Raw genomic sequence first — 27,692 nt, forward strand, 5'->3', positions numbered from 1 at the left:
ACATCCAAAACCTGATCTAAAAGCTGTAAAAAATGGACTGAAGATGATATCAAAGTACTGTACTAATTGTACTTCTATGGCATTTTGAAAATTTGAAGGACCTCTTGAATATTTCATAGGACTATAAGAGTCTATCTTGCACGCAAAAACCCCAATGGACATTTTGAAAAGTTGGCAGGTATACAATACAATACAATACAATATTTTTTATTGTCAATAAAGGACGCCCTTAAAGAGCAGTATAATTACAAACAATTTATTACAATGATTATTATTAATTCTTAATGATATACAAATGACAAAATATAGATTAAAGAAAATAAACACAAAAGCAAAATTAAAACTGCAGATATTTATATATGTATATACTCAACATGTAAAATTGTTATTCAGCTGTTTATAGGTACCATTAGTGCCATATAAATTTAAATTTGGTCTATGAATGATTCACTGGGTCAGCAAATTGGCATCATTTACATTTTGTATCAACTTATCCCTTTCAGTCCAGAGACTGATTATTAAATTACATAGGTGTTTTAGAACTTCTAGATTCTCACAACCCATTAGCCATATAAACATATTTTCATAGTTACATTTCTTTAGATAAGGATAAGAAATACTAAGTTCTTTAATAAATGTTATTCTGTATGTTTCTAATTTTTTGCATCGTAGGAGAAAGTGGATCTCATCTTCCACCTGAACCTTAATATTTTGTGTTTTTAAAACACCCGCGTTTTTTACTTTTCTAATTGGAATACCTCTGATTATAACATCAAAAGGTACGAAAAAACCCGAAATTATTATCAGCCAATCGTAGATGGTGTTACAAACGACTTTCGTCGGATAAATGTCACAAATATTTCACAGGTGAAAACCGCGTCATTTTACTTAGTCAAGTATTCAAACAGGTAAATAAGTTAATTAACACAGATATACATATGCCAACTATTGTTTCTTTTGCATTTAAAGTAGATTTAACGAAAAAATGTTGAAATTATGATTAAATTCTTGTAAAAATGACAAACACCCGCGACAGGTAAGACAAACCTGGAAAATGGCTGTAAAATGTAAACATAATAACCCGGAAGTGCCGACTGAACACATGTTTTGTTTTAAAAACAGATAGACTGACTGAAATAAGAAGATGATGGTACACTGTGTCTTATTGTGCTCCTGGTAATTTAGTGAATGATCTGTGTTTATCCTGGATTTATTTACCATATTTGTTTTTGGGTGGTGTCTTTTCTACTTGTTTCATGAAATATTGATCGTATTATTTGATTTAGGTACATCTTTTTGGTCTTGTTAATATTTTCAACACATATCAGAAAATCCATGTTTCATTTTATCTAACATTTCAACCTTTACTTTTGTTGAACAAATCACAATTGAATCTATATATCTTTTCATTTTCTAAAATTGTTGTTATTCGTATTAGGCAGTGTCTGCGCGTACCCACATGCGGGTACGAATAGTCAAATTGCCGTTCTAGGCTGCGCATACCCACATCCGGTTTTCTATTAAAATGCCATCGGATCGGGAATGAAACGTGAAATATATACGGAAATTATCAATAATATGGGGATTTCGTGTAGAACGAGTGAAGAGTATGAAAAATAATATTTTCAAATTGTATTTATTAAATAATGATACATAATAAACATTGCAAAATTAAATGCACAATGATGGAAAATGAAACAGTACAGTCCCTGTAAAAGAAAAACATGATAGAAATTAATACTATTATCAAATTTAAATGAAAATTTAAAGAATAAAATTTTAATAATTTAAAAATATACCCATATGATATTTTAAAATAATCTTTTAGTAAAATGTAAAACAGAAACTGAAATTTTAAAATATATAAAACTACTAAAATTAAAGCTTGAGTTTATAAAAATTAAAGAAGCAAGTAACAATGAGTAATAATATCAATTTAAACCAATTATAAAAGATTCATGTAACTAATTAAGAATGGGAACAAATTTTACATGTATGTATCCAATATGATTGTTTTGGCACAGATTTCAACCCTGCACATTTCAAATGTTGCCATTCTAAACAGCAATCACATGCCAACGAGTCCTGATAGTGTAGGTTTTTTTTACACTTTATACATATCCAGTCGCATGTTTCCAAGCTTCAGTTGTAAAATATTTTTTAATGCGCTTGAGGTTTACGTTTTCATCAAAAATTTTATTGTTTTTAAGAGAAACATCAAGAATTTTTTTCCCCATGAATGCAGGAAAAATTTATTCTGTTGTACTTTAAATCTTCTTTAATTTTTGTGCTCCGGGTTTCTTCTTTTCTCTGCAGCTGCTATAGACTCCGAATTTCTTTTATACAATTGTATGAAATTTAATGCCTGATAGTTCTGTACATTTTAAGAATATTAATTAACTGAGAAAAAACTGTTCACTTACCTATATATATATATATGTGTATATTTATAAAAATTCTAAGTAGTTTTAATCAATTTATTCACTAATTGCAACAAATTCCGTATATATTTCATGTTTCATTCCCGATCCGACGGCATTTTATTAGAAAACCGGATGTGGGTACGCGCAGCCTAGATAGGCAATTTTACTATTCGTACACGCATGCGGGTACGCGCAGACACTGCCTTCATATTATTGTTCTAACTTGTGGCAAAGTGTGCACTCTTTACGTTTAGCCACAAACCTATCTGCCCAGGATGGTAATTGAGTTATCAGGTCTATTAAAATGAATTATGCATGTGTTTGGGGTTGTGCAAACGAACCCAGAATATAATTAGGACTTCTTCAAAACTTCCCATCAATTTACTGGTACATTTTTGTATCTCTGCATCCTTTTTGACAAAAATGAACATCTTCAAATGCATGTCAAAGTTCCAGCGAAGCCACCCAGGGGCGGATCCATCCTTTTTGAAAAGGGGGGGGGTTCCCAACCCAGGATAAAGGGGGTTCCAGGTATATGTCCCAATTCTAATGCATTGATCAACCAAAAAAATGGGTGGAACCCCCCCTCCCCCTGGATCCACCAATACCACCTTGATACCACATTGTACAAATTGAAACATCTTTGGACTCGGAGTCTCATCAGTTCAGTGAATAATAAGTCCAGCACTCATGGACTGTCCTCAGTGAAAACCTTGTTTTTTTTTTTTTTTTAAATTTATGTTTATTCATTCTTTAATAATTTCAGTTTTGTACTTTCAGATGTGAATAAAAGGTGTAACAATGCCAGCTGCAACAACTGACAGTCAAGAGACTGCAATTGGTAATGCTCGTTATCTGATACTGTTAATTGGTTCTCATGGAACTAAACAATTCTAAGCATTTAAAAATAGTCATGATAGTAGTCATTTCTTTCCAATTTGGCAGCAATATATTTTTGCACTTTTCTAGCATTGTTGTAATTGTTTTAGGCCAACCTTAAAAATATGTTTGTTTGCAGTTTTCCGACTGTACCTTCAGAGTGAAGGGTCGGTAGGTAGGAAAAATATTTTATTTTATCAGCCAAAATACAGTTTAAACAAGCAGTTACACTAAACCAAGTTTCTTGTGAAGAAAAAAAAAACATTTTAAAACAACAAACACTGGACATGCTGAAAACCAACATCAAATGAACAGGCATTTTCAGATAAAAAACATTTTAACCAAAACTGAAACTTTAACATACATTACATAGTGTCATTATCCAATTTATGACATAAAATATGGTATAATTATTAAATACTGGAACACTTATAAATAAGGAATGTCATTATGACTAGAACTGTTTTAAAGAAATATATTCAGACATGTATGCTTCTTGACTAGAATGTTTTCATGAGTAGAGTATTTTCATCAGAAAAATGTAGATATTAAAGATTTATAAGACAATATATTAAAGAGTGTATTTTTAATAAAAAAACAATAACCATTGAATCTTCCTCAATTGAAAAAAAAGTATTAAGACATTCAACTGTTTTCATATTTCTAACAATATTTAATTATATGTGATAAGGTTATATTTTTGCCAGGCTTTAATGAAAACCAAAGAAATCTAAAGTTTGGGTGAAATCCATAGCACCCCATTAAAAGTAAATGGTCTGTACTGAAATGTTTTTAATGCAGAAAAAAAATTGGCAGCATAGCTCCTAAGGACATGTTTTAATTGAATTCACACAGGCCACACAGTTTGGGTATATTTAATATTGTAAGAAAGAGAATAATTGCAATGAGTGGGGCAGCCCCCCTTATCCTAAAGGAGCATACTCATTGCAATTGAAGATAGATTTAATATAGAGAGAGTATATTTATTTTTCAAGCTAACCATTCATTTTCTCTACATCTTTGTGTAGTTAGGGTTGCTTCTTATTGATTTAGCATGATCTATATCCATTAACATTTCAAATGAGCCCATTTCTCCGTACAGGCGTGTTTACAGATATCCATGAAGATTTAAGTCACAGAGGAGTGGTTTCATCTTTGTCGTCTTCACAACGATTTGTAGAAAATATGCCATACTTCAAGCTGCTGTCGAATTATTTAACCACTGAAATTGGTTCCATAAAGTCAGGCTCCACAGATTCTGTACCCGATTTGTTTGAGACAGAATGGTTATCGTGTCAGTTATGAATATCCGCTGCATCATCGTCAATGATTCATCACACATCATTACATGTGCCTGAATCTGTATAAACAGTTTACTAATAAAATTTTTTGTTTGTTATTTGTCTTAAAATTGACACGAGACGACAGCGTAAAGCACTCCTCCGTGACTTCATGGATACCTGTAAACAATTTCCATGTGCTTTATCATTAAATGGTCACATGAACGCTTGACGGGAAGCTAAGAAAAACCGAACTTGAAATGCGTAATTGACCCAGACTTTAAATCATTTCCGGAAAGGACCCAAAGTTCCGGATCGCGTCAATAGAAGTATCAAAAAAAAATTCTTCAAATTTAAAGCAATAAAATTTTCACAGTCGGGAGGATTTTCAAGGGTCGGTCGGTAAACTGCAAACAAACAATATTTTAATTTAAGCCTTAACTTGTGTACAAATGCTTAAAGGGAACTAATTAAGTCATGTAAGTCCCTGCTTGTACTTAATGCAGATGAATTAAACTCCTAAATTAAATTGTAGGTCATTTAGATTCAATATTTTATAAGTTCTCATCATAGACACTTATAGAAATAAGTAGGATAATTGCCAATGAGACAACTATCCGACTAAGTTCAAATGAAGTGGATGTACATGTAAGCAATTAAAGGCACCCATATTCATGATAATGGCAAGTCTTCAGCAATGAGAAAAATCTTGCTGTATACTGCATATTCAGAAATTATTGTGTTCATTTGTTATTATGTTTCTGTTATTTTTAAACATGATTTTATTTTTTGCAATATTGATAAAATACAATGTACATGTTTAATTCAGATAAAAAATTACAAAATGTGAGTTTAAATTATTGCGCTGTCACATTTTTTGCAATAATTTCTGAACTTACAGTAGTCAGTTATGAAAGGCTCTTTTTCTTTTAAAACTAGTAAAATAAAACACTAGCTGATTCTCCATTGGCAAATTTTTCATCAAGTTCATATTGATGTTTTATTGATATCATTGATGATTTGTATGTTCCAGATTGTCTCCATGACCTTCGATCACAGCTTAATGACATTGGTGATAGAACAGGTGCTCGTGATGCTGACCTTGACTTTCTAAAAAGCTTTTTATCAGATCCTGTTGTTCAAAAAATTGCACAGGTAAAAAATCGCTATACTTCAGTGGGTTGTGCTCTATTGCTAAAATTATTATATCCCACGCAACGAAGTTGCGGAGGGTAAAATGTTTTTGACCCATTGTCCGTCTGTCAATCAGTCCTGTTTCTTGTCATCGCAACTCCTCTCAAACCACACAACAGAATTTTTAATGAAAAAAATTATTTCATATACATTTATGTCATAAACATCATAAAGATGAATGTATTAATTTCAGCCTGAATCAGGTTTGGGTCATGAACTGAGCATCTAAAATAAAACACATCCATTCAGATCTTCATATACATGTATATGGTTTCAAATTCCTATCCTACCCTTAGCAGGATTTGAACCTATGCTAATATTCTTTGTGGCAACACCATTTGTTAAGTTCAAATTTAGATTATCTTAAAAAAAATCATCATTTCCTGTTGATTGTGTGGCACACATACCAGCAAATTATATTGATCTCAATATGAAGCTCAGACTCCTTTAAGCCTCTTTTTTTATTCTTATGCACAAATGTTTATTAAAGACTAAAATATATTTGTTTTGTGTTTAGGCTGATGATGAGTTGAAGCTTCCGATGTCCAATCCCCCCAGTGATGTCAGAGGGGAGAAATTATTAGCAGATGTTAACAATGTCATACAGAAAGTTGTAGGAACTGCCAATGGGAGAGATCTGGATGAGATATTGTCAGATCCTCATATTGGGGTAGGTTTATACAACAAGAAGATGGCGAGGAAATATTGCCATCATGCTCAGACAGTTGACTTGTCTTCACCAATTGCTGACATAACCACAGCTCAAAAGAAACTATCACAATTCTAAAACTCTAAATTCTAAACTGTCTCAAACTATCACTGTGGATTCATGAGTAGGTGAAAATTACAAATTTTGATCTTCAACAAAGAATCTATTCTCTTGAGGCTTGTATTCTGACTTTGGCAAATACACAAATATAAATATCCATGAAAAAAAAACTTTCCCTCAATCCACAAAATATGGTACCCACTTAAGTTAATATGATAAGATAAGAAAACATTGTTTTGATTTGGCACAAGTTAAACTATACAATACAAGCTCTAGGGAGCTTTTGACCAAATATAGAATCATATACAATGTATATAACATAAAAACAGTCGATATTTGCAAGGTCATACAGAATTTTGACAATTAATGGACAATCGAAATAAAAAAAAGTGTTCTACATTGCATTAATTATTGCAAAACAAAATATATTCCAATCACACAAAAACAATGTTTTATCTTTGATACAGATGAATTGTTGTAATGTTAAGAAATCCAAAATAAAGACTGAAAATAATCTTTGTTTTTTATTTAGGCTTTAATGAAAGCATATGATGATGTGGCAGACAAAAACTATGAAGAAGAATTATACGAAACTAACAAGCTAGCTCAGCCTCCTCCACCAGTGTTCAGTGCTGTAGCAGACCATGTTAGACTTGTCAGTATCAAGAAGGATAAAACAACATCTTTGGTGAGTTATTTCCCTTGAAATTATCTTTGGTGAGATATTTTATCTTGAAATGATCTTTTAAGAGTTATTTCCCTTGAAATTATCTTTTGTGACTAATTTCCCTTGAAATTATCTATGATGAGTTACTTCCCGTGAAATCATCTTTGCTGAGATATTTCCCTTCTCTTCCATTTCATATCATCATTTAAATCAAAATCATTATTGTAGAATTCTTTATTATTTTACAGGGTATTACAGTGAAAATAGATGAGAATTTTAATTTGAGAATTGCCAGAGTTTTAGCTGGTAGTGTCATTGATAAACAAGGTTAGTATGAATACCCTATACATGTTTATGAACATTTATGAGTATGTCTTATAGTCAAATAAAATAAGTTTAATATAAAGTTTTTTGTATGCACAATACAATTTACTGTACTTTGGATTCATAATTATTCATTAGATACCAATTTTAGAGGATTTCTCGGGTACAGTTGAACCAAAAAATGATAGTTCAAAGAATGATAAATTTTCTTAGGGCTTTTATGCAGATGCCGCAAAACAACAAAATTTAATATCCACAAACATACAAGTTTCTTTCATCCACCAAAATTGACTCCCACGAAATAAATGAATCCACAGTATGCTTATATGTAACCATTGTTCATTGTACACTGTAGTTTGACCAATTAACAAAGCAAACATTTTGACCTTCTGAGTTTCCGTACTTCACAACCTTTGTGGTATAATATTTGAAAATCTCACCTTTTTTTTATCTGTTTTATACAGGTATGTTACATGTTAATGACATCATTAAAGAAGTGAATGGAATACCTGTAGCCACACCAGAACAGTTAATGGATATTATCAGAGTGGCGGAGAGTGAAATCACATTTAAAATTATACCAACAATGCAGGATATTAATTTTAAGACACAGGTAGTAATAATTTAACTGAATATAAATACACATTGAGGTTCATTTTAAAATAATGAATATATTTGCATACATTTTTAAATTCAATGAAAATGAGAATGGAAATGGAGATTGTGTCAAAGAGCCAACAACCCGACCATAACGCAGACAACAGCCGAAGGCCACCAATGGGTCTTCAATGCACCAAGAAACTCCCACAGCCGGAGGAGTCCTTCAGCTGGCCCCTAAATAAATATGTATACTAGATCAGTGATAATAGATGTCATACTTAACTCCGAATTATACACAAGAAACTGAAATTAAAATCATACAAGACTAACAAATGCCAGAGGCTCCTGACTTGGGACTTGTGCAAAAATGTGGCGGGGTTAAACATATTTTTTGAGATCTCAACTCTCGCCCTATGACATTTTTATTCCTGAATATGCAGGAAATAATGGCATCTGGATGTTATTAACCGTAGCAAAAAATAAATTGTCCATGACATTTATCATACTTTATATATTAATTAGTCTATAGACTAAAGTTTGACCTCTTCAATTCTTTACAGCTAGAACTAAGCTTTAATTCCCAGGTTTGTAGGATAAGTGTTATGTTACTCTGTTGTTGTATATCACAGTTGTTCTCAAGTAATCATTTATTTTTCAGTTTAATGTCCTAGAATATTTAAGGGGTGCATAACACCTAAGGGAGTTAACTCTTTAAAAATCAACTGAGCGCTTTTAATAAGGTGGAATCAAGCTTCTCAGTGATCAAAATTAGTGTTTGTCAAACTGCTATATTTCCAATGAAATTATTCCTGTTGATTCAGTGGTACAAATTTCTTGAAATTTTTATTTTTTTGTCAACAGGTAAAGGTAAATATTTTGTGATAATTTTATAAATTTAGAAAGGCAAAAATACTGGGTATCCGCTTATTTGAGGGATGATTCATGATTGATATAATTATTGGCAGGGATTTGTATATTCCCAATATATATCCACTCTCGAAAATCGTTTAAAAAATAGTTGGTTAAGGTTTCTGGAAACATACATGTATAAGAACAATTGGTGCTGATATAATGCAAAATTCACTATGTTCATGTATTTTGTTTTCATTCATAGTATGCATCTTGGTGTATGTTGATGTAATCTCAGTTTGGTTTATTTATTTTTTTGTAAACCTTCATATTTTCAGTTTTTCATATGTTCCTTAGTTAAACCTCTGCCTTACATTTTCATGTATATATACATACATATATATAAATCTTGTTTTCTATTTGTCTGTAGTGATCGTTCATGTAAACCATAATCTTTTTTATCAACCACACATTGAGTCATTGTTTGAATTATTATCTGTTATTTCTCCAAATCCATTTTGAAATACTATACCAGGTCCAGTACATGTATATGAACTTGAACTATTGTTTTTTAATTATTATTTAGAGATATGTTTGAAAAACGTTAATTTTGAAAAACTGATTCTTTTTATTCAGTAATAGAAAGATGATAAACATATTGATTCTTTTAATACAAGACCCTGTTTTAATATGGGGGTATTCTCTAAATGATAATTTATTGATGTGTTGAGCATTTTTGGTGGAACTATATTATAGCATTTATAAGTTTGTTGTTGCAGAAAAGTTAAGATCCCCCTTTTCCCACTGATACACCCTCTTTTTCCGTTTTCAGTCATCTTTTATTCATTTGTGTCGAGCCTGCAACTTTTGTTGCAGAAAGCTGGACATAGGGATAGTGATCCCGCAGCAAATTGAATCCTTGGGGTTCTTTGATATGCTGAATCTAAAAATGTACCTAGATTTTTGATTATTGGCCCAGTTTTCAAGTTGGTCCATATCGGGGTCCAAAATTAAACTTTGTTTGATTTCATCAAAAATTGAATAATTGGGGTTCTTTGATATGCCAAATCTAACTGTGTATGTAGATTCTTAATTTTTGGTCCCGTTTTCAAATTGATCTCATTAAAGTCCAAAGGGTCCAAAATTAAACTACACATGTAAGTTTGATTTTAACAAAAATTGAATTCTTGGGCTTTTTTGATATGCTGAATCTAAACATGTACTTAGATTTTTGATTATGGGCCCAGTTTTCAAGTTGGTTCAAATCAGGATCCAAAATTATTATATTAAGTATTGTGCAATAGCAAGAAATTTTCAATTGCACAGTATTGTGCAATAGCAAGAAATTTTCAATTGCGCAATAGCAAGAAATCTTCAATTGCACAGTATTGTGCAATAACAAATATTTTCAATTGCACAGTATTGCGCAATAGCAAGAAATATCTAATTGCACAATATTGTGCAATATCAAGAAATTTTCAATGGAGTTATCTTTCTTTGTCCAGGATAGTAGTTGAATCAACTTAAATCATTGTTTTATACAATGTATATTCACTTTTACTACCAACTGATAAATTAAAACAATCTTTACCATTCAGTGATAACAAGCACTTTATTTTACATTTTAATATTTTTTTTATGTATTTAAATGAGTAGTTATTGTTGCAAACTCCATTAGAAATTTGAATTGAGATCAGTTTTGGAAAAAGGGAAAGGGGGATGTGAAGAAAAAAATGGGGGGGGGGTAAATTTTTCTCATTTCTGATTTCATAAATAAAAAGAAAATTTCTTCAAACATTTTTTTGAGAGGATTTAATATTCAACAGCATAGTGAATTGCTCAAAGGCAAAAAAAATATTTTAAGACCACATGCATTCTGTGTCAGAAATCTATGCTGTGTCAACTATTTAATCACTATCCAAATTTAGAGCTGAATCCAGCTTGAATGTTGTGTCCATACTTGCCCCATTGAACCGTTCAGGGTTCAACCTCGTGGTCGTATAAAGCTGCGCCCTGTGGAGCATCTGGTTGTGTTTTAGTCTGTTTTTCTTATACTGTATGCAATAGGTTTACTATATTTGGTGTATGGAATGAATGTAAGGTGTACATGTCTAGCTGGCAGGTGTCATCTGGCCTTGACCTCATTTTCATGTTTCATTGGTCAAAGTTAAGTTTTTGATTTTTGGTCTTTTTTTCTAATACTATATGCAGTAGGTCAACTATATTTGGTGTATGGATATATTTTAAGATCTATATGTCAGTCCCGCAGTTTTTTTTTACCATGACCTCATTTTCACAGTTCATTACTCAGTGTTCAGTTTTTGTGTTTTGGTCTGTTATTCTTAAACTATAAGCAATAGGTCAACTATATTTGTTGTATGGAAGAATTGTAAGCTGTACATGCCTGACTGGCATGGTTCAACTGACTGTGACCTCATTTTAATGGTCCATTGGTCAATGATTAGTTTTCTTGGTTAATGTTAAGTTTATGTGACAGTTGTAATAAAGCTTTATATTTAGGACTATCAACATAATATCAATGATTGATAAAGAAGGCGAGACATTTCAGTGTGTGCACTCTTGTCTTATTTTTCATCTTCTAACTTACCTCATAATTCTTTGTTGATTTTTTCCTCATCATATTTATATATTTATCTTAACTGTTGACCCTTTTCCTTTCAGATGTTTATGAAAGCCCACTTTAACTATGACCCCTTGAAGGACAGATTGATCCCCAGTAAAGATGCCGGTCTGACTTTCAGTGATGGAGACATTCTACATATCCTGACTTCTGAGGACCCTAACTGGTGGCAGGTAAAGCAAACTATGACTGGGTTTCACATGCGTGTTTCATGCTCATATGTCTCATATGTTTGAGACGTTTCCTGCAACACATTTTACACAAACTTGGGCATGCATGTATTCCATGCATGTTTTTCATGCATGGTAGGAAACATGTATGTCACATGTGGGGCATTTTTACCCTAGTAGGTTTAGACTGTCATTCTAATAAGATGAAATAAAATGTAATAGCAAAATACTATCACGTAGAATGGTTTTACTCAGGCTCAAGTCATTTGGGTTACCTGTAGACAGATAATCTATAATCTTTCATCTAACCCTTTGATGAAATTGTAGACGAGAAACATCATCTTTTTTTTTCTTCAGAACGTCAGTTTTAATCTAGCTGATCTGTAACAATAACATCTTCATGCCTTATATATCATGTACTGCAGTACGCCGCTAGATTAAAACTGACGTGGAAAGGTAACACACGGCCAGCGAAAGCTCTTTTTGGAGAGCCCAGGTGGTCGTGTGGTCTAGCGGGACGGCTGCAGTGCAGGCGATTTGGTGTCACGATATCACAGTAGCATGGGTTCGAATCCCGGCGAGGGAAGAACCAAAAATTTGCGAAAGCAAATTTACAGATCTAACATTGTTGGGTTGATGTTTAGACGAGTTGTATATACATTATGTACACAGCCATGTATCACCATCATTGATGGCGATCCGATGGATACATCTGTTGTAGGGTTGTCACTGACTCAGACGTACTTATAAATATAATTATTTTCTGTGACTGTATCTTACATTAATTTGTAGGATCCTTTACTATAGATAATTTAGCTGATCTGTAACAATAACATCTTCATGCTTTATATATCATGTACTGCAGTACGCCGCTAGATTAAAACTGACGTGGAAAGGTAACACACGGCCAGCGAAAGCTCTTTTTGGAGAGCCCAGGTGGTCGTGTAGTCTAGCGGGACGGCTGCAGTGCAGGCGATTTGGTGTCACGATATCACAGTAGCATGGGTTCGAATCCCGGCGAGGGAAGAACCAAAAATTTGCGAAAGCAAATTTACAGATCTAACATCTATCCTACAAATTAATGTATATATGGGATTATGATAATGAAAACATTTAAGTATTCATTGAGATTATCTTTAATTTTGATGTAAAAAGTTTATTGGCACAAACACCTTGGCAATATATCAATTAGAGGGGAAAGTCTGATAAAACAACTCTTTGGTCCAATCAATGTTAAAAATAAAAGTGATTATAAAAGTTTGATGATAATTTTCAGGCCAGGCGGGTAGTGAAGGATGGAGAAGGGCCTACAGGACTGATCCCGTCACAACAGTTAGAGGAGAAAAGAAAGGCATTCGTACAACCAGACTATGATTATTCTAAAAGCAGTTTATGTAAGTTAACTTAATGTGCCTTGAAAAGCCTGCACTGGTTATTGTCTGCACAGGCTTTTCGCCACTTGGAATTCAGGAATAAACTTTTTTCACTTGTTGATAACGTCTATGGGAGCTCTGGTAGTTTTTGGAAAGATTAGAACTTGTTCTAAATCTTTACTTAGGCACCGGCCTCCCTAACAACAGGACAGGTTAGCTACTGTTACTAAATGTATTCACACTGAAATATAGTTCCCTATGTACTATATGTTGATAGCATGTTTATATGCCTTATTTAATAATAATTGTTATGAATTATTACCTAATTTACAAGAAACATCTGAAGAAAAGGATAATGTTTATGACTTTTCTTCAACAAAGGGTATAAAAATATGTTCACATAATGTCAACAGACTTGAACACAAGCTGGATGAAATCAAATACAATTTAATGTTTTCTGAAAATCCTCCTGACATATACTGTTGTTGTGAAACATTTTTGGACATTAACACCCAGGATAATTTTATACAAATTCCTGGGTTCATTTTAAACAGAAAAGATAGACTATTACGAGGTGGAGGTGGTTTGGTTGCTTATTTTTCAGAAAAAGTAACATTTAATAGAAAAGCTGAATTTGAAATAAGTGACATTGAAACAATGTGGTTTGAAATAAAACCAGTTCACAAAAAATCATTTTTATTATGTTCAGTATACAGACCTCCTAATTCACTAATTAATTGGATTGATGAATTTGAAAAAGAAATTACAACTGCTATTAATCATAATTCAGATATTATTTTAGTTGGTGATTTTAATATAGATTTTTTAAAACCTAATAAACAACCACAAAAATGGCTAAGTTTATTAGAAACCTACAACCTCAACCAGATAATTCAAGAGGCAACAAGAGTTACACCTGATTCTAGTACACTAATTGATCATGTTTATGTCACCAATAAAGATTTGATACTAGAATCACATGTTGCTAAATTTTCAATAAGTGATCATTATCCAGTTTGTTTAACTAGAAAAGAAAAAAATTCCACTTATATCAAAAAAGATATTCATACTACCATTTCTTACAGAAATTTTAAAAATTTCAATGAGGCTAATTTTCTAAGTGACTTAGCTATTGCACCTTTTGATAAAATTGAACACGAAAGTCACCCAAATACATGTATTCAGATGTGGTATGACATATTTAATGCAGTTCTAGATAAGCATGCACCAATTGTTACTAAACGAGTAAAAAGAGACAGACAACCTGAATGGTTCAATAATGAAATTGCATATGCCAGAAAAATGAGAGAAAAATACCATAAATTAGAAATGTGGTCCGAGTTCAAATTTTGGCGAAACAGGACAAAGCACATAATCGATGAATCAAAAAGAAATTTTTATTCAAAGATGGTAAAAGATTCAAAAGCATCTAAAGATTTGTGGAAATGTATTCACAGTCTTAACCCATCCCAACAAGAAAAGCCATATGAACTTTTAAATGAAGATGGTATTAAAACTAATAATGTCAGGGACATTTGTAATGTTTTTAATAAGTTTTTTACATCTTGTGTTGAAAACCTGAGGACTGACAGATGTATGAGCAAAAATAATGATTATGCAAAATTAAATAATTTTGTACAAAAGAAATTTACTAAGTCAGAACAAGTAAAATTTTCAATTCCACCAGTCACAATAAATGGTCTATTTAATGAGATGATCAAACTTGACATTAATAAATCCACCGGATCTGATAACATAGGACCAAAAATTTTAAAATTGAGTGCTCCTTTCATAACTTCATCTTTAACTTACATTTTTAACAGAATAATAGATACAAGTACATTTCCCTGTGTTTTAAAGAATGCAAGAGTAACCCCTGTTTTTAAAGCTGGTGAAAAATTCATGGCAACAAATTATAGACCAATTTCTGTACTTCCAGTTTTATCAAAACTTTTAGAAAAGCATGTTTCAAAACATTTGTTTGACTATCTTAAAAGATTAGATCTTTTACACCCAGCACAGTCTGGGTTTCGACAAGAACACTCTTGCCAAACTGCCCTTATCAATATCATAGATAAATGGATACAGGATATGAATGATGGTAATATCAACTTAGCAGTCCTGTTGGATTTTAAGAAAGCTTTTGATGTAGTAGATCATGATATCCTCTGTAAAAAACTTGAAATTTATGGATTTGATAATACTGCTGTTTCTTTTTTTCAATCGTATTTGAATGAAAGAACTCAACAAGTACAAATTGGTAATGCTCATTCTGAAAAACTTCATATCAAGTATGGTGTTCCCCAAGGCTCCATATTAGGCCCCCTTCTGTTTATATTATACATCAACGACCTTCCTATTTATATGAAAAATTGTTGCACTGATTTATATGCCGATGATTCAACCTTACATCTTTCTGGTAATTGTTATCAAACTCTTCAGTCAAAGGTACAAGAAGATTTACATGGTGTAGAGGCATGGTGCAATGATAACAATATGTTCATCAATAAAAATAAAACAAAATATATGATTATTGGAACGAAGCAAAGAGCAATGCCACATTACAATGAGAGTTGTTTAACTATTAACAATCAAGTGATACAATCTTCCACATGCGAAAGTCTTTTAGGCATTAAAATTGACCCTTCCCTCACATGGACAACCCAAATTGACTTGATCTGCTCAAAAATATCATCTAGACTATATCTACTATTAAAGATTAAAAAATTTCTAAATCTAGACTGCAGAAAATTATTCTATAATGGTTATATCTTGCCACTTATTGATTATTGTTGTATAGTGTGGAGTAGTTGTAGCAGTGAGGGTTTAAAAAGGATATTAAAATTACAAAAGAGGGCTGCTAGATTAATACTAGAAACAGACCCATTCGCTCCTTCTGCACCCTTATTCAAACACTTAAACTGGATGACAGTTGAACAGAGAATAAAATATCATAAGTTAGTGATGACATTTAAGTGTATTAATAATGATGCCCCATCATATCTTACTAACAAGTTTCATTATGTTTCAGACAGAAATCCGTACCCCTTGAGAAATGCTGTTCAAGGAAACCTCATACTCCCTAAACCAAAAACAGAATTATTCAAAAAATCTTTTATGTATTCTGGACCATTCTTGTGGAATAATTTGCCAATACCGTTAAGAAATATTACAAATATTAATTCTTTCAAATACAAAATAACAGATCATTTATTGAAATCAACCTAGCTGTATAAATAATATAAAAAACTGATCATGTCATTATGTTTATTTTTTCATCACATTTTATCAAGTTGTATTGAACATTATTATCACACTTGACTTTTTATGCTAATGTATGTATGCAATGTACTAGTATATGTTTGTGTTTTGTTTGATTTTTCATTACGAGGGCCTCAGGGAAGATTAGTTATATAGCTAACTGTGTAACCCTCTTAAAATAAAGTATTGTTGTTGTTGTTGTTGTTATGGTTCTCATGTCTGTGCACATAATACACATATAAACTGAAAAAACTGGGTATATTATTGGAGCAGCTCATTCAAGAATGTATGTCATTAAGGTGTGTTGATGTGCAGGCTTTTTAAAAAACATTTTGATTAGGTAACTGGGTATTGATTCAACTAGTATGATTGACAACTGTCATTATCACTAAACAATCAGAGACAAGGTGGACCTTTAATTACAATGCCCCACCTCCTAAACTGCCAATCAAATTGACCACATTACCTATCAACCTCAGTCTTACATAATTATACAGACCACTCAAAATTCATATAATTCTTAATACACAAGTATTTGACCTCATAATTGAATACACAAATGTGTATATTAGATGTTTGATATTTATAAGGATGACAGATTTATTTATTGCCAATTACTTTTGATCTACATTACATAAAGTGATTCTGTAAATTATATCTGAAAGATAAATGATTAATGAATTAACAAGATCTTAAAAAAATGAAATATGAATATAAATATGTATAAATAAAAGGTATTCAAGTAAGGCCTATAATTTACTTGATAAATTTCCAATAATCATTTGTAATTAATCAGCAATTAAATTAGTACACTTTTTTTTTTATCAGGAATTGGCTTGAAACAGTTTAAAAATTTAAAAACTTTTAATTATAACAAACCATTGTTTATTAGTTTATTTTCCATTTTAGTCATTTGAATTTTTATTAGAAGTGAATATATATTTTTGCAATCGGGAAAGAATCCACATTTCAATAAGATAAGTTTTTTAATTGGTTTACGTTGAAAAAAGTACATTTTCAATGCCCTGTGTTGAAAAATACTTTAAAAATTGATCAAAAGGCACTCTAAAACTTTTAATCTTCAATGCCATATATCCTCTGTTTCAACTTACAAAATGCCCCAAAACAACATTTTTCAATTTTTGTTGTTGACACTTTAAAGTTTTAAGCTGTTGGTCCAGATTAATGTCTTACAAGGATAGTTGGTAACATTTAATAGAAGAATTTTTGCATTTTTTTTGTTTTTTTGAAACATGTTCAGAACCGGCAACATACTTTCGATAAGATATAAACTGCAGTTTAAATAAAGTTGTGCAAATTAAGAGACCCATATTATTTAATTTGAGCGCATTTTATCCTCATACTGGAAAGCAAGTTTCCTTCTAAAGACTTGCTGTAAATGCAATTTTCAGCAATAGTGCTTTATAAATGATCATTTTTCCCCACCATACCTTAATATGAAATAATTCAAACTACTCTTCTAATCTTTCCATGAGTGATTTCCATCACTTTGATTTCACTTGTTGATAACGTCTATGGGTGCTCTGGTAGTTTTTTCACTTGTTGATAACGTCTATGGGTGCTCTGGTAGTTTTTTCACTTGTTGATAACGTCTATGCAGGGATGATTCCACTATATAGTTAAGGGCTGCTTAGCGGCCCTTAAATCGGCCAGCGCCCCCCCCCCCCCCCCCCCCCCCAAAAAATGTACATGAAAATGAATTCCCAATTCAGGAAAATAAAATAAAAATCGATATTTTCGGAAAAGTTTCTGTTACCAATTAAGGCAACTATAATTTTTCAGAGTTTGTTGTCAAAACATTTTTAAATCTGGATAAAAATGCTGTTTACGATCGCATTTTATTAACAACGATTTAATTATGTCAAAATGTGGCAAAAAAATTTATCAGCCGAATTCAATTGATTAATATGTTATAGGAGCAGTGGTGGATCCAGGGGGGGGGGGTCCGGGGATTGAAACCCCCTTTTTTTCGGCCGATCAATGCATTTGAATGGGAGCATATAGTTGGAACCCCCCCTTTTACTCTGGGTTGGAACACCCCCACCCCCCTTTTTAAAATGACTGGATTCGCGCATGAGGAGTATTAGATCTTGTAAAAGCAGATCGCCCAGCAGGTTGATAAAAATGGGTGTCAAAGCAGACCTCGACAGAGAAGAAAATCCAATTTTGATATAACATTGATGGATAAAGTTTAATGGGCGCCGTTCTCGTAAAAGCAGATCGCCCAGCAGAGCCGGTTATATAATATGATGAAAATTTGTTTTGTAAAAGAAATTATTTCCTCAAAAGACAAAAGTTTTTGCGTTTTTTGTAAATAATGTTGATGATAGACCATTCATATAATACGATGTCAACATTATGGAACTATTTCACAAGTTTTGAAGATGATTCAAATAATTTTAAAGAACACTGGTTCAATGCTTTAAATATATCTTATCAATTAAGTATATGAACTTTTGTAATTGCTTTTTTCAGTGGTTTATGTAAGCTGAAATATATGTTTTTGTAATAGGCCTAGGTAACTATAGCTAAGATGATAGACTGGTGCATCATGTTCAATGATATTCATGTAATAACAGTTGCCCATCCAGAATTATTCAAAATGTTACAACTTACATGAACATCAGTGTACAGGTTGAACTTAATGTTATTTCGTCTTAGATTTTATGCTTAAAAAATCCCAATTAGAATAAAAGTTCCCAATTTGATGTTCAAGGGACCCATTTGAAAACACCTGGAATCATCCCTGCTATGGGTGCTCTGGTAGTTTCAAAGCGTTGTGATCATTTGCAGTATTTTTTCAGTATTTTTTCATCAAGTTTAAAATGCTCGTAAATTGTTCTAAAACACCTCATGAGTGGTAAAATAAGCAAAAATTACAAGAAAACCAATTGTAAAAGTTTGAAATTAACAGGATATCTTAATAGAATGTGTTAATCGAAAACAAAAAGGGTAAGTGTGTGCAGTTAATGTGTTCTTAATAAAAACCACAGTTTTCTACATGGTAAACGCAGGTACATGTTTACTACAAATTAAAAGAAGACAACAACATGTCAGCATAGATTTGAATTAAAACATGACTCTTACATATTTCAAAGCATGGGCGTCTATGCCCTATGGACACTTTATTCTTGTATTTTACTATATAAATTTATCATATTAATTGGAAATTGAATTTTGATTTCAGTGTGTGGTCTTAAAAGGAGAAAGAAGAAGAAGATAAATTACACAAGCAGTAAAAATAAAGGTAAATAGCAGTACACATAGAGACATCAAACAATATGAACCCCCCCCTGGCTACGGGTATGTATTGTTGAGACCATATCTTGGCCTCTAGTTGTCTTTTGTTTTTTTTGCCCCCACTGCAGCAGAGGAAGCATTAAGTGATACCCTGTACGCCTATCCTGAAATTGGTTTCCATTCTCTAACTTTAGTTTACCTTGACCAAATGTTATGAAATTTGTACACAATTATAACCACAAAACACAGGTCAAGTGTGAATTTGAGTTACCGTCCTAGAGTTGTGTCCTTTACAAACATTAAAATTGCAGATTTTTTTGTTTCCATTCTCTACTGAAGTTTACCTCATTCAAATGTTAAGATACTTATACACAATGCTTATTATCAGAAAACTTAGATCAAGTTTGAAGTGGCATCACTTTTTCTGTTCTTGAGGTACAAATGTATGTCTCTTCATAATGTTTCATGCAAGCAGGGGCATCATCTTTGTCCCATGGACACATTATCCATTTATTTGTATTGTATGTTGCAGTCTAGATCAATGTATTATTTACATCTGCTATAACTCGCATACATATTTTCTTTTTAGAGTTTGATAAATGTGAAATTACCATATATGAAGAGGTGACTAAAATGCCCCCTTTCCAGAGAAAGACACTAGTGTTGGTAGGGGCAAGTGGAGTGGGCAGGAGAGCACTCAAACAAAAATTACTGAAAGATGATCCAAGGAGATTTGGAGCTGTTATGCCACGTAATTATTACACTTTAAGCTCTAGATGCAGATATAATACAAGTTACTGCTGAGTGAATAAAGGTCAAATATTTCTTAAAACAAAAAAATGTTTCCAAGAATATTTCTTACAAAGAAAGGATGTAAATGTTTAAAGTTTGTACATTATCATGATTATAGCAGACTTTTGTTAAGTTTTTAGCTCAGCTTAAAATGGATATAGAGTGATCTTTTTGGTGATAAAAATACTGTTTTTCATTTGAGATTTTTAATGAAAACAAAGTTTTCTTGTATAACATTATTTTACACTCATTAGAGTATTTCTTGTATGATGTAAGTTTACACCTATTAGACTATTGTCAAATTTTCAAATTTTTTCAACAAATTGTAGATATTGATATCATGCAATTATAAAGATACTGCCCAGTGAAATATCAACTAGATATTGTTTTGATGCAATTGTACTGATAAATAAACAACAGTGTGCTTAAATAAGGAGTATTTTCATAATTACAGATACGTCAAGAGCCCCTAGAGAAGGAGAAGTCCATGGTAAGGGATACTATTTCACAGATAGAGAAGGCATGGATGAAGAGATAAGAGAAGGAAAATACATTGAATGGGGAGAATTTAATGGTAATCTGTATGGAACTAAACTGGAGTCCATTCATAATGTTACCATGGATGGAAAAATGTGTGTCCTGGATGTTAGTCCCACTGTAAGTTCTATAGAGATAAATGTACATAGATGAGGGGAGGACAGGGGTAAGGGAGAAAGGGGGTGGGAGAAAGGAGAAAGGGGGTAGGAGAAAGGAGAGGAAGGCTGGGAGAAAGGAGAAAAAGTTGGAGAAGAAAATAAAATATGAAAAAATAAAATATCTCTCTTTTTTCCGGTAAATTAAAAAAAAAAAAAGGAGAAGAGGGGTAGGAGAAAGGAGAAGAGGGGTTGGAGAAGGGAGAAGGATACCCCCTGTCCTCCCCCTCATATATAAGGCCGTTAGTTTTCTCGTTTAAAATGTTTAACATTGTCATTTCCAGGCCTCTTATAGCAGACTATGTGGTATGGTCTTTGCTCATTGTTGAATGCCTTACAGTGACCTATAGATGTGGTATGATTGCCAATGAGACAACTCTCCACAAGAGACCAAAATGACACAGAAATTAACAATCTCAAAAAAAAATTCTATTGGAATATTTCAGGTTTATTTGTAGTGTGAGGTAGTACAATTTTAGCTTGGTATTCCATGGACAAAATGCACAATTATCAAACCGTAAAATAAGTTACGTATGGAGATTTTTGTTGCAAGATTATCTGATTTCTTTGTAATCGGTTTATTTTTGTTTTCAGTCATTAAAAGTTTTGAAGACAGCAGAATATATGCCCTTTGTTGTATTTATTGCTGCACCTGGTATTGAGGCATTAAAAAGAATGTATGAGGAGGGCAGACGGAGAGGTCTGGTGGGCCGTAAGGGGGTGAGTTACAAATAATAATGTTTTTACATGCTTATCAATGTTATGTAACTTTTTTCAGAAGATGTGCAGAGAATTTGTTGACACTTGAAATACAGATGTAGGCACTTAAATACACCAGAATTCTGTCTTAAAACAAGCCTTCTATAAATCCCTCATTAGTTTATAAAAGTTAAATAAAAAAGGTTTTATATACCCATTTTGATTGGGTTACTGAGTTTCTAATGATTTATACATTTTATTAGTATAATATTGATTACTTGGTATTCAACTTAGTATTTTGTTATATAAGTTAAAATTTAGAATGGAAATGGGGAATGTGTCAAAGAGACAACAACCCGACCATAGAAAAAACAACAGCAAAAGGTCACCAACAAGTCTTCAATGTAGGGAGAAATTCCCGCACCTGGAGGCGTCCTTCAGCTGGCACCTAAACAAATATATACTAGTTCAGTAATAATGAACGCCATACCAATTTCCAAATTGTACACAAGAAACTAAAATTAAAATAATACAAGACTAACAAAGACCAGAGGCTCCTGACTTGGGACAAGCACAAAAATGTGGTGGGGTTAAACATGTTTGTGAGATCTCAACCCTCCCCCTATACCTCTAGCCAATGTAGAAAAGTAAACGCATAACAATACACACATTTAAAATTCAGTTCAAGAAAAGTCTGAGTCTGATGTCAGAAGATGTAACCAAAGAAAATAAACAAAATGACAATAATACATAAATAACATCAGACTACTAGCAGTTAATTGACAATTGACATCTCCAAACCTCAATTAAACTGATTGAAAAATTATGACTTCATCATATGCATATTAGGCACAATCCTCCCCGTTATGGGTTTAGTATCATACCATCATAACATATATGAGAAGAACATTACCTGTGTCATATTCTTAAATTGCTGGATACTTATTTGTTTATGTCTTTTATTTTAGGCAAGTGGTCATGGCACTATTGAAGTTAAAACTGTAAGTATTATTTATTGGAGAATAAAGAACATGAATTTCTGTCCTTTAATATGCCATTTCTTAAAAATAGTAGTTAGTTACTGTGGATTCATGTGTTTTCATGGATATCAATTTTCGTGGATTAATTTATCATGGATATTTGATCTCATGGTTTTACCAATCTCTGCACACAAAGCCTATAGAAAATTTGTAATTCGTTGAACATATGAATTCGGGGTTCACCTGTACCCATGAAACCCATGAAAATAATAATGAATTCACGGTAGTTTGTTATGTCTGTCATGTGACTCAGCCGAATGTGACTAAAAAGTAGACATCATTACTTCTAACATTTTGAGCAAACAAGGGAAAACATTTCATGCTATACTGCGTTTACACTTATAAGGGACAATCAAATTACGTACTTAAAGTAAATAAATAATTTTTAGACATCAGTACAAGTTGATGCATGTGTAAAAGTTTGATTTGATAATAGTGCAGGGATACAGGTGCACCTTCTATCTGGTATGTGATGTCATAAGGTTGTGATTAAATGACGATCTTTTCTTGTGACAGACATAATTGAGAAATCGCCTATTATGGAGAGTTGTCTTAATGACGTTCATACCACATCTTCCTATATCTATTAGCTTGACCATCATTGATATTTTAAACATTAGAAGTAAAATTTGAAAAGAGGCAAGGACCATCAAAGTGTCTTTCTATGCACATTAAAGTTAATAATATGAGATCACAATCAGTTTTGGCTGGGGTCTTTGTTTCTCAGTCATGAGTTTAATATGTTGTGTTTTGTCTGTTGGACTTTTTCTTTTTTAACAATTGCTTTGTCTGTTTATTTTTAACTTGTGAGTTTGAATATATAAACAAAGAAGATGTGGTATGATTGCCAATGAGACAACTTTCCACAAGAGACCAAAATGACACAGAAATTAACAAATATAGGTCACTGTATGGCCTTCAACAATGATCAAAGCCGATACCGCATAGGCAGCTTTAAAAGGTCCCAAATGACAATGTAAAACAATTCAAATGAGAAAACTAATAGCCTTATTTTATTTAAAAATTGAATGAAGAATCTTTTGCCTCTCTTAAATATATTCTAAATTTAACATGCAATTCAACCTATTTTTCAGGAACATGATTTTTACGAGACGATTCAGGAAAGTCAGAACATAGAGAGAGTATACAAAGGAATGTTTGATTTTACGATCGTCAATGATGACTTTGACGAAACGTATAGAACTTTGAGACGAGAGTTAGACAATTTAAGTTCCGAGCAACAGTGGGTGCCCATCAATTGGGTCTATTAACCTGTATATTTGTACATTCTTTATATCATATCATATCAAGGGGAAGGTTATGCATCAGTAGAGTGCTTAAAGATAATTGTCAGGTAGTGTGGATTAGAGGAAATTTTCAGATATTACATGCTTTGTAAATGCAAAAGTATGGTGAATTCTGTATATTGTACTGAATCTGCCTGATTTTCATATTTTCATGATTTATTTATATAGGGCAAGGCCCTATTTATACATTTGATATAACTTTGCAACTAATTTTCTACTCAGATGGGGGAGAGGGGGGGATAATCGGTTGTAAAAATTAATTTGACTACAGTATTTAAAAGACTACATCAAGGCTGTGCATTTGAATTGTAGTAAAAACTTGCAGAAATTAAAATTAAAAATATTTGCAATTGTAGTGGTGAATTCAACATACACCACAAAACAACAAATACATCGGCAAATATTCAAATTCTATATAAAGTATTGTCATCAATCAAAACCAATAACATTTGTAAAGCATTACCATTTTATGTTTTATGTGTATGAGAAGCTTTTAACCATATCTAATTTGGCCTTTATCATAAGTACAGTACTGGTATGCATTTGGATGTTGTTATTCAGTGTTACACATTCTATATATAGATTTACTTGATAGTGGAAAGATTTGTGATTATTCAGCTATGACCACATCAAATTGATTTTCATAATTTGGATGTAAAAAGTTAATCAGGTTTATGATTTCTGGACTTCTTTAATCTTTATTCAAACAAAAGTAATTTGATGTGTATTTATAATTGTAATCTTTAGGCAGCATATATATATATATATATATGTATTAAGTGTCTTACTTATCGGTGTGTATGCATGTATATAGGATGAAAAGAGATCCTCTGTTTCTATATTATTATTTTTCTAAGTGAAAAAAATGTTCTTTACAGTTTATTACATAGTGTTAAGTTATTTGATATAATTTTCACATTATACGAGACGGGGAAGATTTATACTTAAACCTTCACTCTGTATTGCTATGTCTTGGAATGCCTATTTTGCATGCAGAATATTCTTTTAGCATTTATATTTAACCTCAAGATCAATTATGCAGAAAGCAGTGTTATACTGACACTATTTCTATTGTAAATTTACACAAGACTTATACTGTTTTTGGTTTTTTTCTTCACTTTTTAAGATTGTAGGGTGACCTTAAATTATTTATATCAACTCACATGCATGAAGAGGAACTTTTATATTTCTCTTTGCATTTTTATGTCTAGAATGTCAACCAAGGCAGTGTACACTTTTAACATTATTTAACCTCAAAACCTCATGATTACTTCTGCAGGGTCATTTTAGACACAATTACAGGAATTTTTATTTTCTCTATTTTGCTTGATTGATCATATTTTATAATAGCAACATAATAAAGGCATAATATAAGGACAATCTTTTATATCAAGGACATTTTATTTATAAAAAAAGATAATTCTATTGATAAGAAAGGTAATTCTATTTAAAGAACATTATTTGGATTAATTAATTGTATTAAGTGATTAATACATGTAAGTGGATAAACTATATGAAGTTAACAGCATATTTGGTTAAATAGGTAATTTTCTTATTTCTTATGTTTTATTTCTAACTTTATTGCACATGTGCAAACAAGAGAAGTTCCTTTGTCTAGTAAGAGGTCAACACACATTGAGTCAATCTCATCCATTAAGATTTGTTTCATTATATATGCATCTGTATTTTATCTAATTTGAATAAATAAACCATTTTTTGTAAATTATGCAGATATTCATCACCAAATGTCATGTGATAATGGGTTGTTACTACTTTTGTACATATCTTGTTTTATGATAGGTTGTAGAAAAAACATCTTAAGACACGCCTTTTGGCTATTAGTCTGCCTTTGATTGGTTGCCATACATATTTTCATAAATTTCAAAGACACAAGAGTTAAGGTCTGACTGCAAAGAGCAAAAGTGATTTCGTATGATGACAATAGGTCAAGTGTTAGGGTATCCAAAAAGAGCTATAAGGTCTATTATTTATGTACCCATTTATGTACCCTAGGTGAAAGATTAGTGTCAAGTCTGATATTTGTAACATATCATAGGTCATGGGTTGTACATAAGATTTTTGTATATTGAGAAAACATATTCTTTTCCAAATAATTTCCTTTTTAATAACTGGAATTTATCAGCTATATACCTATAGTGCATGATTTTAACATTTTTTCATATATATTTTGTTCAGAAATTTTAGTATACATTTTTTTTTTTTATATTTAAAATTTTGTATTCTAAGTATATATTATTATTTGTGTTTCATTTCTGGCTGTGAAAGTACAACAATACATCAAGAACAAATATGAGTAATATATTATTAATTTAGGAGAACAGTTCAGAAAATATTAATACCTTTACTTAGTTTATATATAATTTTTAATATTTTGAGAAATTATTTGTTGATTTTTTAGTAAATTAGCAATATATTAAAAGATACATATAAGCTGACTGATAATTCTGACAGAATATAAAATTAACTTGTTTTATATGAGCATACACTTGTATTGCAATACACTTACATAATAATTTGAATTAGACTTATTATAGGGGTCTGGAAGGGGTTTACAGAATAGAAATAAATTGGGAGAGAAGAGAATAGAAAAATAGGAAGGAAATAAGAAAGAATAAATAATAATGGAGTGTTTGAATATAAAGAATAGAGGATAATGGGCCAAATAAATGAAGTTTAGAGAAAAATGGCCTTAACAATTAAAAAATAAAAAGATGAAATATCCCGTCCAGACCCTCAACTATTGTAGTAATACTAATCCCTCCATTGATAGTCTTGTGTGATATATATTTTCTTGTATGCAAATTAAGCTTTCAGAGATGTATAATAGATGTAAAATATTCAAATTATATTTTTTGATTATGCAAAACCTATTACAATAAAACAATGATAGAAATTTCTTTTTTATTGTTTTAATAGACTCTGTTTAATTTATTTATATTTTGTGCAGATTTGGGTTCATATATGGCTATACCTATTGTAGAGTCCATGTGTGTTGATCTTGTTTTACTGTGTTGTATCTTGTGTAGACTTGGTGTCATATATTGATGTACCTATTACATGGAACTGGTCTATGATAGAGTTCTTGTGTTGATCTTGTTTTACCGTGTAAATATATCTTGTGTAGACTTGGTGTCATATATTGATGTACCTATTACATGGATTTGGTCTATGATAGAGTCCATGTGTTGATCTTGTTTTACTGTGTTATATCTTGTGTAGACTTGGTGTCATATATTGATGTACCTATTACATGGAACTGGTCTATGATAGAGTTCTTGTGTTGATCTTGTTTTACCATGTAAATATATCTTGTGTAGACTTGGTGTCATATATTGCAGTTCCTATTACATGGAACTGGTCTATGATAGAGTTCTTGTGTTGATCTTGTTTTACCGTGTAAATATATCTTGTGTAGACTTGGTGTCATATATTGCAGTTCCTATTACATGG

At 31.7% G+C, this 27,692-nt stretch overlaps 1 protein-coding gene across 1 annotated transcript; it reads left to right on the forward strand.

Annotated features, from left to right (window-relative positions):
* The first annotated feature begins 822 nt into the window (after positions 1-822).
* LOC143058752 (protein PALS2-like) lies at positions 823-27,139 on the forward strand. The gene is made up of 15 exons (XM_076232201.1): positions 823-908; positions 3,204-3,264; positions 5,616-5,737; positions 6,294-6,446; positions 7,078-7,233; positions 7,461-7,539; positions 8,001-8,149; positions 11,668-11,799; positions 13,073-13,190; positions 19,639-19,698; positions 20,281-20,442; positions 20,938-21,140; positions 21,770-21,895; positions 22,843-22,875; positions 24,009-27,139. The coding sequence occupies exons 2-15, from the start codon at positions 3,225-3,227 to the stop codon at positions 24,183-24,185; spliced, it is 1,710 nt and encodes a 569-aa protein (XP_076088316.1). The 5' UTR covers positions 823-908; positions 3,204-3,224; the 3' UTR covers positions 24,186-27,139.
* The last annotated feature ends 553 nt before the right edge of the window (positions 27,140-27,692 follow it).

This window comes from Mytilus galloprovincialis, chromosome 14 (assembly GCF_965363235.1).
Source record: "Mytilus galloprovincialis chromosome 14, xbMytGall1.hap1.1, whole genome shotgun sequence".
Lineage (NCBI taxonomy): Eukaryota > Metazoa > Mollusca > Bivalvia > Mytilida > Mytilidae > Mytilus > Mytilus galloprovincialis.

Coding starts and splice junctions, on each gene's coding strand:
- LOC143058752 (XM_076232201.1), top strand. CDS start 3,225: ATGCCAGCTGCAACAACTGACAGTCAAGAGACTGCAATTG. Junction 7,540..8,000: donor TAGTGTCATTGATAAACAAG/GTTAGTATGAAT, acceptor TGTTTTATACAG/GTATGTTACATGTTAATGAC. Junction 19,699..20,280: donor CACAAGCAGTAAAAATAAAG/GTAAATAGCAGT, acceptor TTTTCTTTTTAG/AGTTTGATAAATGTGAAATT.